At 41.1% G+C, this 11,775-nt stretch overlaps 2 protein-coding genes across 2 annotated transcripts; both read right to left on the reverse strand.

Annotated features, from left to right (window-relative positions):
• Positions 1–201: 201 nt before the first annotated feature.
• chic1 (cysteine-rich hydrophobic domain 1) lies at positions 202–5,317 on the reverse strand. Its single transcript, XM_072663273.1, has 6 exons — positions 5,175–5,317; positions 3,836–3,890; positions 2,770–2,925; positions 2,371–2,427; positions 1,892–1,951; positions 202–1,709 (listed from the first exon to the last, which is right to left on the reverse strand). The coding sequence occupies exons 1-6, from the start codon at positions 5,315–5,317 to the stop codon at positions 1,659–1,661; spliced, it is 522 nt and encodes a 173-aa protein (XP_072519374.1). The 3' UTR covers positions 202–1,658.
• A 2,315-nt stretch (positions 5,318–7,632) lies between these two features.
• cdx4 (caudal type homeobox 4) lies at positions 7,633–10,478 on the reverse strand. The gene is made up of 3 exons (XM_072663272.1): positions 10,043–10,478; positions 8,148–8,293; positions 7,633–7,866 (listed from the first exon to the last, which is right to left on the reverse strand). The coding sequence occupies exons 1-3, from the start codon at positions 10,476–10,478 to the stop codon at positions 7,633–7,635; spliced, it is 816 nt and encodes a 271-aa protein (XP_072519373.1).
• Positions 10,479–11,775: the final 1,297 nt, after the last annotated feature.

Below are 11,775 nucleotides of genomic sequence, written 5' to 3' on the forward strand. Positions count from 1 at the left end.
GTTAATCTGACCTCAGAAATCCAAGTAGATCAGTGTACAACAATAAGTAAGTGATAAAACTTTGTATTTAACCAAATCTACAAATTTCAGTAACCTAGATTTTGCATTAGAGTTGAATTTCAATTCGATCAAGAAATTCATGTGCAGACAGTGACTAAGTAAAACCACACTTTGCAAAGAGGACAACTATAGAAAATGAAATCAATAATCAAGAATTTATTTATGCTTTCCATAGAATTAGGTAAAGACAAACATTTACAGGTACTCTGTAGTAGGACCAATAACAAGAGAAGATTTTCCTCTTCCCATATGATTAGGCAAAGTATACACATTCTCAAGCACAGCTCTCTCCAAACATTATCCACAGTTCCAGAGGCACTCTAATGCAGCAGGCTGACTACAAGTTAGGGGAGGGGGAAAAAAACAAAAACTATGTGCACCAAAAGGGGAGACCAGGACGCACAGGCAGAAGACAAACATGTGAAGTCGACCTCAGCTAAAAACAGTAATCTGACAATAAAGCTACATTGTAAAAAGTTACAAAGCAAAAGGAAAGGAGGTGGGACAGGGTTCGAAATAATGTTTCCAATAGAAATACAATTGATGAATTTCACATAGAAACAAATGACAATGTTCTTGACAAATCGGAATTGGCAAATAATCTTTAACACACCAATTTATTCCTTTAGTGCACACAACAGTACAAACAAAAAAGAAAAAACAAACCAACCAACCTCAGGGACAATCAACCGAAAGCCTGATGTCCACATGTGCTCAAGTGCAATTTTCAGCCCTAATTTGACTGGCATGTAGTACATACGTTTTTATGGCTTACTAGGTAAACGGGTCCATATAAACTGGAAAGTTACAGAGACGTAGTTTATAAACAAACTATGTTACAATAATATATTGGCGTAAACTAACCACCGGCTAAATTACATTATGTAAACATGGCATACCACACTGTACATCTTGTCCAAAACTGATATTTACCAGTCAGATTTTGTAACCTTCCCCTGTATAGAGGACAAGCGCCACTTAAGTTCAGGGAGGGAGCAAATAAAAACAAAAATAAAACAAACAAAAAAAAAAACAACAAAAAAAGAAAATCCATGCTGGCAAATATTTCAGCTACTTTAAACATCCTACCCTTTCCATTAGCTGCAAAAAGGTAAAACTACAAAACGTTCTATGCATTTCTGTACCCCGCACGTGCACCTCCAAAAACCTCGGATTTTTCAAAAAAAAAAAAAATAAAAATAAAGTTTACTTTTTAACATAAGGCAAATGCACACTCTAAGGTGCCTTGTTTTTACCAACAATATCACCATGTGGAAGGTGGGAGGACAGGTGGCTCTTTGGGGTAAATGCACTTTTAAACAGTATCATTGTTTCTTTTTTTATGTTTTTGGTTTTTTTTTTTTTTTTTATGTAACAAAAACATCCGAGTGCGTTTCACAGGAGCTTTTCTACTACATCAGGAAATGTGCAAAATCTGCTCTAAAGCAAAGTGACAGTGTTGCGAATTCTACTGTACAAGGTACTGGGAGCAGAAGGGACTCACTGAGACACCTGTGAAGACCCTCAATCCAACATATATACAAGGCACTAAGGAGAGGAATGAGAAGCCATTCACCTGCATCCCCCCAACAGTCCTCTCAGTCAGGTCTGAATATAGGGTATTTGGGTAAGAATTCTATAAGAATCACCTGCGGGAGAAGAGGAGGAAAAAGGAGGTTAACATTAGGAAGCACACAGAACATGTTTCTAATAATCTCTGCAAGATTCTCCCTTGTTTCTTTTATTTAGTGATTAGTTTGTTTTATGTGAGAAGAATAATGGGTTAAAATTCATCATTATGGCTGATAAAGACGTAGTACAAAGAACTCACATATTCCATCATGTTATTACTCTCACATTTTCTTTTGCTGAGTTTCCAGTGCAGTCCCAGCTGGTGAAAACAAAAACTGGGCATTATTAAGCGTGCCAGAGGTTCCTCACACGCACAAACACTTCAGACATGCAGACAGGCTTTACACAGGGGTTCACTGGGGTCAAACTGTAGCGAGTGCTTTAAGCAGATTCCTTTGAGTGCTGGTTGCAAAGTCTGTGCAGCTACTGTCTGAGATTTTTTTTTTTTTTTTTTTTTACTGCTGACCTCTGCACAGTCTGGTCAACTTCAGCACTTTATCAGCAAATCATCCCAAAAAAGGACTGTAGGGGAAACATGTCTTCACAGTTTAGCAGCTATGTTTACAACCATTACTTAGCACACAGTGAAACCTAAACTCTTCCTTTACTACAGCTTTGAAAATGACTGCCCATTTTCTTCATCAGTCTTAAGTGTGACTGATGATCTGTTAGGCTCACCTTGTGATATAGTCGGTTGTTTTCCCATTCTAACAACTTCTGAATGGATCTTCGTGTCTGTCAGAAAAGAGAAACACACAATGAGTTTAAAGGTGCCAATAATCACCCTATCAAAACCTTCAAACAGGTGCTTAGCTAATGCCAATAAAACACCCGGCATTAAAGCTTCAGAGACATTTACAGACTGAAGCCCTTATTTAGGCAGCTCGTAAGTTGCACGTTACAGCCAATAACCTGGCATGGAATCTCAAACTTTCCACAAATTATCTTTCAAACAAGCTGATTTAATGAATCAATTTCACACCATCACTAATTAGACACCCTGTTATTGGAGGCCATATTAATGGTGTGTTTAAGGCTAGTAAACAACAGACAAGGTTGATTTACAGAAGGTCTCACCCGCTTGTTGAGGCATATGACAGGCCATAGACTGCAGCCCACAGTACAGCAACAGCACAGGCAGCCACAGAGCAACCATTTCACATTGATAGGCAGGTTCTTCTTCAGGCAAGCGTTCACCCGGCTGATACTGGTCTTAAACTCCTCTGGAGCAACCTGTAGGAAAGCAAAAAGGTAGCACATATGAGAGTGGCCAACGTCTGCCAGAAAAGAGTTAAAAGGAGTTATATTCCTTTAGCTTTGCACTGACTGGACACAAAGTTATTAAAAAGAGTAAATCCACTAGCATTTAGGGAGAAAAACTACTAACAGACATCCACAAACTGAAAGAAAAAGGAATCCTGTCCAAGGCCAATCTTTGCAGATGCTCCCTACTAATCAGACGAGATCTCTTAATTGCACGCTTCTAACTTGCCAACCAAGCTCCAGGACTTTCAGGGTAAAGATAGGACAAAAAAGAAAGATAAGCCTGTGGCCTGTGGCTATGCCATCCAAACAACATGAATGGTTGCTCATTCCTCTCTGGGTATGTACACCATAAAACCAGGGTCGTAATCTTTTATGACAGGATGCAAAGGTCTCTTTGCAAACAGTGAAAGAGCTCGGAGTAAAGCCCAGCAGGCCTGATCTGCACCCTTCTGTCATCATAATCCTGACCTCATCCATCACATGTCACCCTGGGTCACAATACTGGAGATACATTTTATTGCCCCGCACTTCCCTCAGCCTGCTCTTCCCCCTGCAAGCCTTTTTGTGTTTCTGCGTCCGACCCAGGAAGCTTTCCTTTCTTGTGCATGGCAAAGTCTTTATTTCATTATTGTGTCACCTGGAGCGGTGTCCTCCCAGCACCAGGGTCCTGCCAGCAAGGCCTTACACGGCTTACTCATTGACGCGCACTTACTTCAGGACATTCAGCCCACATTAGATGCACTATGCTGCACTAACTGAAATGCACCGCTCTTGGTCTCGAAAAGACTTCTGCAGATGATCAAAAACACTTCTGCAAGTTAAATCTTTACAGTTCATGAAACAAAACAAAAAGGAATCATCATGTAGTTTTTATTACCTTTCCTGTAAGAACAGAGGGGAATTCCGTGTCAAATTTGTTGCTGAGTCCAAACCTATAAATACAAAAATAACATGGTCAATCGGGTTCTCTTATATAAGTTTTAAAGGGAGGAAACTGTAACTTATGAAACGAAAGCTTCTATATAGTGTTCAATTAATAAAAACAGACAAAACCCCTAAACCCCTTTACTAGAAGCCTTCCATTTTTGTTGCAGCATTAAATATGAAACACAGCAAAGCTAAAAATAAATAAAGCTGAATTTAAATAATAGCTTTCCCAGCTTTAGCTAGAGTTGATACTGAAAAACAACTGTACTGATCATCTACTTTTCTGAAGGAACAATGCAACTATATGGCATCACAGTGTGACAGCAGTGACCTGCTAGGAAAGGTTCTTCACTCATTTCACTTTTTATATTTAATTGAATCCTTTTATTTATTTTAGTGGGTTCCTGTATGATGCCAACCTTAACCTAAATCTTAACCACACAGAACTGCAACAGGACCCAACAACATTTCACATGACCGGGCAGAGGAGTGTTTAAAGAATCCATGAACCCCAATTGCATAATAAATCCACCAAAGACCAGAATTGTAACAATATTATTTCATACATTATGAATATGATTGGGGGGCATAATGGGCTAAATGAGGGTAAAGGCCACAGTCCATATTACAATACAATAACAGATAAAGCTAAGGGAAGGGGAGAGTGAACACGTGAGGTGGCCTAGTGAACAAACTGATGGTACATTTGGCTCCTACTGTAACCATGACTGGAAAAAATGGGTCTCCACAGACTGTAAGGATATAAAATACTGATAATACAGATATGATGTTTTGAAATGAAGTCAGGATCATCGGGCTTATTTTGCTTAACCCAAACCTGCCATGACTCTTTTTTCTACATGTCAGAGAAACGGGTTTAAAGACCGCTTGTAGAGCTGAATAGCATTTTTATGCACGTGATACTTCTGGCTAGTGTCTCTGTAGCTCCACTGCGAGCAAACTTCATACTGGATGAACGTCCGAACGAGCCTAAACAGGACGGGACGACACAGACCCCAGACATTACACCCGATAACACGGCTCCTCTCTCAACGCAGCGTACAGGCACAAGCCTTCCTGCCTGTCCAAAACCACTGCCTGTAAACAAGCAAAGCCAGCGCTGTGAGAGGTTTGGCCTACATGTATTCTGATCCCACCAGCGAGCGAAAACACACACACACACACACACACACACACACACACACACACACAGCGCTAGCATGGAGGCTACCTCGGCAGAAAGGAGAAAGCGGCATGTAGCGAAAGCGCTACAGCGCTGGGACGCTTACACGGTAATGTGCCCAGCCCCTCGCATGACCACAGGTTCGGGGCAGTATCTGGCGAGGTGCTCTTCGCTCACTATCCGCTCGTCTTCCTCTTCTAACTCATAAATGGTATCAAAGTCCGCCATGTTGGGCAGTAAGACGCTCATGACGTTTCTGGCTCTGCGTGAGTGACGTCAGAGCGAGCGCGTGCACAGAGAAGGCAGAAATCGAGGCGGGAAAACGAGCTCGAGGCTTTCCGTGCTAACGCAGAGAGGACGACGCCACAGGTAGCAATGTCGTGCTGAGGTGTTTAGAGATGGGAAAATGAGGGGAAAACATAGAATCCCGAAGTGTAGGGAGGACGTTTAAGGAATGAGCATTTCTACTTAAAGAAATATCTCAGAAAGAGGAGAGGAGATAGAGCCTTATTGAGACAGGTAGCTAATGTTGTGTCCCAGTGAAATCACCACTGTAGTCTAGTACTACCCTATAGCTACATATCCCTTCAGAATAATAAATACATGATAAATAGGATATTATGATACGAGTCCTTCAAATCAGCCATACATGAGGAAAGAAATTAAATTGAAGGTTATATCGCAGTTGATTTGCTATTATAGCCTAATAATAATTCATAAAACAATCCAGGGAAGAAGAATAAAAAAAAAATAAAAAATGACATTTCCACGAGTCTATGAAACGATTCCACGAGTCTATTAAACGATTCCACGAGTCTATGAAACGATTCCACGAGTCTATGAAACGATTCCACAAGTCTATGAAACGATTCCACGAGTCTATGGAACGATTCCACAAGTCTATGAAACGATTCCACAAGTCTATGAAACGATTCCACGAGTCTATGGAACGATTCCACAAGTCTATGAAACGATTCCACGAGTCTATGGAACGATTCCACAAGTCTATGAAACGATTCCACGAGTCTATGGAACGATTCCACAAGTCTATGAAACGATTCCACGAGTCTATGGAACGATTCCACAAGTCTATGAAACGATTCCACGAGTCTATGAAACGATTCCACGAGTCTATGAAACGATTCCACAAGTCTATGAAACGATTCCACGAGTCTATGGAACGATTCCACAAGTCTATGGAACGATTCCACAAGTCTATGAAACGATTCCACAAGTCTATGAAACGATTCCTTCAGCAAAGAGGGAACGAAGAAAAACAATATATCCAACAATTTAGCTGGGAGACAACTCTGTCCAGGTCAAAGTTGTATCACAGCTGATGAGCTTTTTTTTAACCCAGTAGCCTTACAGTAATATACTTTTAGAAAGGGATATGTAAACAGTGAAAGTTTATGGTCTAAGGGCTTCCTACAAATGACCTAAAGCAGCCCATAGTAAGTGCACTTGAAGGCTACTGGATATGACAGCTAATTGTAGGCCGAGGCCCGACATGACTGTATCAGTCCTCTCAGCTGAACGCCACGTCTGGCTATTGTCTTAAAGGCTGGCTAAAATTATGACTTGGTTTCAGAGTTGTAGCGTCCATGTAAAAATCGTGCCTGTTTCTGTCAGACGGTCCTATTAATATTAATATTTCACTGAAAAACGAAATTTGTCAATTCCACAATAACCACAAACGTACCCATTCAGTCAAGACACATTTGGTACCTGACGTTTGATTCTTTAAGCGTATATATAAATTAGATTTATAGATTTTCCTAATAGCTTTTCGTTGTTTTTAGCTGGTAGGAAATATGCGAATGCCTTTTAGCAAGTTAGCATTTTTTGTTTTGTTTGTTGGCAATATCCGAATAGGACTTTTCTTTGCGTTTGCACAAATAAATACGAATGTACTTGTTTTGTGGACATAATGACATGATCCCGTGATATCTTATTTTCCAAAAAACAACAATTTTATTTACACGACGTTGTATTCACACGTTTCCCCCCAAATCATCCATGTATAAAATGTGCTTTTTCTTATATAGAGCTGCTAAAACAAAGCAGAATGAACTTTTTCCACATAAAAGCATTTTCATTTTCAAGGTAAGCATCATCATATCTTTGGAGAAACATTGTAAGGCCTGAGTCATTTTATTTACAAAAACGCATACACTCACCACATACAGAAAAAGATATTTATATCTTAAAAGATCAAAAACACAAACAAACCATTAGAATATTTAGCTTCTGGACCAGACGAACAATGTGTTTTTTGTACGTTTCTTTTTTTACTTTAATTTTAAAAACTATTCTATTTAAAACAATATGTGAAGAGCCTCCAGCATTTCCGTCGCAGTTAAAACCCGAGAGTCCTCTCTGCTGTGATCCACAACACCCTCAGGACGCCTCATCCGGGGCTTTAACTTTGTTTTTTTTTTATTATTATTATTATTATTATTTTTAATATTATTAATAAAGTCTGACCGCTGTGTGCGGCTCTGGTGTCCTCTCAGCGTGTTGGAGTGCTCCGTTTTAAAGGTGGACCTTCACCAAGTTCGAGTTCACTGAGTGACAGTAACCTGCTGTATGTTCCTCATGGACGGTAAGGTGTTCATGCCGGGTGGGGGGTAGAGGGAGTTGTGTATTTCTGAGGGGCTCAGAGAGCCGGGCACGGGGAGCGGACTGACCGAGCCGGGGTCACTGTGCACTGAGCCGCCGCTGCCGTCAGACTGACCCATTTTCTTCTTTATTAACTTCCGCTCTTTGGCTCGGCGGTTCTGGAACCAGATCTTCACCTGAAATAAAGAGGAAAGAGGAAAGAAGGATGTCAGAACAGGTCCATAACGTTGCAGTTAGGGGCTTCTCTCTATACTGGGGGGCTTCCACTCACTCGACTAATAGAATAAATCAGTTCAGAAATGACTGCAGTAATAACATCAGTAGTACTGATTTATAAATACTGACTGCAGAAGAAACATGCAACGGTTGTCCATCTTTAAACAACAGAATTGTCAAAGTTGCCTCCATGCTGTGAAGATCGGTGTCTCCAGCAGAGGCTTCGGGCCTGCAGTCTTACCTGTCTCTCTGAAAGGCCGAGATTGACCGCCAGCTCGGATTTTCTTCTGATGGTGATGTAACGATTAAAGTGAAATTCCTTCTCCAGCTCCAGCCTCTGGTGGTCTGTGTAGACCACTCTGTACTTCTCCTTTGTTCTCGTTTTACCTATAAAAAAAATAAAAAGATGACTTAGCTTGAGGGCAACAAATAAGAAACTATTAATGACCTAAAGAAAATAATAAAATAAGCAATGAACGTATTTAAAGACTGAATACGATTATTAGATCCAACCCCAGCAAAATTGTACAATTTGACCCAGTTTATTTATGCTGTTCACACGAGCTGAAAGCAAATTTAGAACCACTTTAACTCTTGGGGGAAATAAAAACGATCTGGTTCCTAAACTGGTCTGAAGGAGTGAGACCAGTGTGGTGAGAGCACCCAGTCAGTGGCCCTGAGGAGGATTTTTTATCTGTCTGGATCAAGACATGTAAATTGCGTCTCTGATCTTCTTTTACGGCACTTTTTTCTACAAACTGCAGAACAAAGAGCTGCAGAGATCTTAGCTAAACGCCATTCAAGTGTTAAGAGCCAATACAAGAGTTAAAAGGCTTTTACAAGGAGAATCCCATCGAGGAGGCTTTCTTCGAGAGCAGGCTGCTCCTGTTCCACTTCTGAACCACACATTAGTAACCATTACGAGTTTGAACACAGAAGTGCTGTTACACAATTCATATATGACTAATAAACAAGTGGTCATTTACGCTAATTCATTTGAATGATCGGTAAAACGTTAGACGTAATTGACAATCCTATAAAACGTGCAAATGTAAGTTTAGTGGGATTTCTCTGTAAAAGTTAATGTAGTCTCTCTGCCTGACATTCTCTCAATCACACGAGTTTACAAATGTTTAAAATGTCCAGGTTACATTCTGATGAATAAATGCAGCTTTGAACGCTGTGTGCACTGTATTGCAGTACAGCCCCTGTTCTAGTTCAGCTGCTGTGTTGTTTTAACCTGCGCCCTTTTATTTATTTGCTGTGAATTCTCTCACTCCTGCCTCGAAAAAAAGAGGGCGAGGGGAAGACACGCCGCTGCATATCAAAGTGGAGAAAGGTGTTGAAAGGAGTCGCCGCCTGAATATGACAGATAACCCCGAAAAGAGAGAGAGAAAGAGAGAGAGACAATGTAACAGGAAAAAACGAGGAGCTCCCATCTCCTTTACGCGCGCGCATTAGCATAACAAGCCGCCCTGGCGCCACTTCCCAACACCTCCACCTGCCTCTGCTCACATTTGCCCCCACCGAGTTACATTTGCTCCAGTTACCCGAAAAACACAGAAATAACTTCACTGCAGTAATACAGCGGAGCTCCCAGTGAGCCCCTCTCTAAACAACGTTGGCTCGTATGGAGTGTACAAATGAGGGCCTCAGTTTGATCCGAATTTATATGACCTCCTCACAGCAGTTAAGATAAGCCCGAGTTTTAAATCGATTAGAAATGATATTTTAATCCCTAATGCTGAATATTAGGTCTAAAGAGTGTAGAGGTAGGAGCCTGACCTTTTAAATCTACAACTGAATACATACACTGCACTGGAAAGTGTTCACACTTGTTGCTTAAATTCGTTGTATTTTAAAATAAAATTCGATTCATTTGAATAAAGATTATTTCAAAATTGGCTTTTCGAGTCGAATTTAAAATCGAGCGAAACGAAAAGTAAAGAATGCGTTAATATAATACTAATAATATATATATATATATATTTTTGTTTGTTTTTTTTTTTTTTACAGTAAATCGATAACCCAAGCTTTCCATTCGGAACCGCTACGCATTACTAATTTACACCATATTAAGTATCATGAAATAAGCCTTCATGACCCAGCAGAGCAGTGTGCAGTGAGTGAACGTACCGGTGGAGGAGGACTGTACGGTTTTGCTCATCCACTGATAGGAGTTGCGTCGCTCTCTGTCCGGGGAAAGAGGGGGTACCGAGATGTTGTCTTGCGGCGGTGGGAGCACGGCGGAGGCCGGGTTGTGCATGGACGGATACTCGGGCGAACAGTAAGAAACCTGTCCGGGAGAAGAGTTGCTCATGGGCGCGGAGATGGTGTTCGGGGGCCCGAGGCTGTAGGCCCCCCAGTCCTCTCTCGGGGCTCCGTAAGGAGCGGCCCAGGGCCCCGCGGCCTGCGCGTGAGGGTCAACGCCGGACACATGGTGGTATCCGCTAAAATCAGAGTACTGCGGGGTGGACACGAAGTTCTGAGGCGGAAGGTTGATGCCGGATCGTCGTACAGGTCCTTGGTGATACATGCTGCCCTCTTTATCCAACAGGTATCCAACATACATGATGCGTAGAAAGGAAAGAGAAAATCACCCCAAAAGACCGTCTTTAAGACGACATACTAGCCATGCACCATACTGCTGGATACTGCCCGAAATAAGCCCGAAAAAACAACAGCAACCCGAGCAGGCCCTGGAAGGCTTCTGTTCTGTGGTCAGATGTGGTGAAAGGTGGTAGTCCAGAGAAGGTCTCCAGCTCGGTGATGTGGTGTAAGTCCGTGACGTGCTTCAATCAAACATGATATGAGAGTGTTGACAAGGTGCTGCTGGTGTAGGTATAACAGGGCCTTTCTGACGTCAGCCGAGACTTCAAACCCTGCAGATTTGCATTCAAATGACGAGGCCAATAAGGCCGCCAACCCAGCTCTCTTTTACCACACACACACACACGCACACACACACACACTCACATTAGGAACACTACATGAGGAAGAAACTGTAGATTGGACTTTAGTACACAACACACGCACACATATCGAAAAAGAAACTGGTAGAGATTCAGTACACACGCATGCATTTAGTTGAGAAAAAAGAATGACATTTCAGCTGTAAATAGACAGACCTAAAAAGTGAAAGCACATCCACTAAGAACACAACAACAACAACAATACTTATTATTATTATTATTATTTTAAATAAAATGCAATGAAAATATAACATTTTATTCATATATTTCTTTCATTATTGTGTTTGTTGGCATGAATAATAGTATTACGTTGGGATTTCGTTTCTTCTTTTCATAAAAATTAATTTTATTTATTTTAATGCTAAAGTTAATTATTATTACTATTATTAATAGTTATATAGTATTTTTTATAATATTGTAATTAATGTTGTTTATTAATTTATTTATTTGTTATTATTATTATTATTATTATTATTATTATTATTATTATTATTATATAGGCTTGTTTCACTCTATAAAACTGGGAGGTGTAAAGTGTGTGTGTGTGTGTGTGGCGATACTGTAGTGAAACCTGTTGGGATGGGAAAGCTGTGTGTGTGTAGTCCCCATGCCGCTCTGTCGCCCTCAGTGGCGCGGGTTTGTTGGCGCTGTTCGACTGAAAGAGGTGTGAAGCGTGTTAAGCTCTCTCTCCCTCTCTCTCTCTCTCTCTCTCTCTCTCTTTCTCTATCTCTGTTCACACCTCCACACTCGGACAGGTCACTCCACACTCGGACAGGTCACACTTCACAGCTAATTCCGGTTTGAGGACTGGTCGTCGATCAGTCGCTTGTTCAGAGGGGCGCGCGGGCCGTGCCCTGATTCAGGCTCTTTAACGAGTTGTTAACTCTTTTAGCTGCG

Source organism: Salminus brasiliensis, chromosome 19 (assembly GCF_030463535.1).
Source record: "Salminus brasiliensis chromosome 19, fSalBra1.hap2, whole genome shotgun sequence".
Taxonomy (NCBI): domain Eukaryota; kingdom Metazoa; phylum Chordata; class Actinopteri; order Characiformes; family Bryconidae; genus Salminus; species Salminus brasiliensis.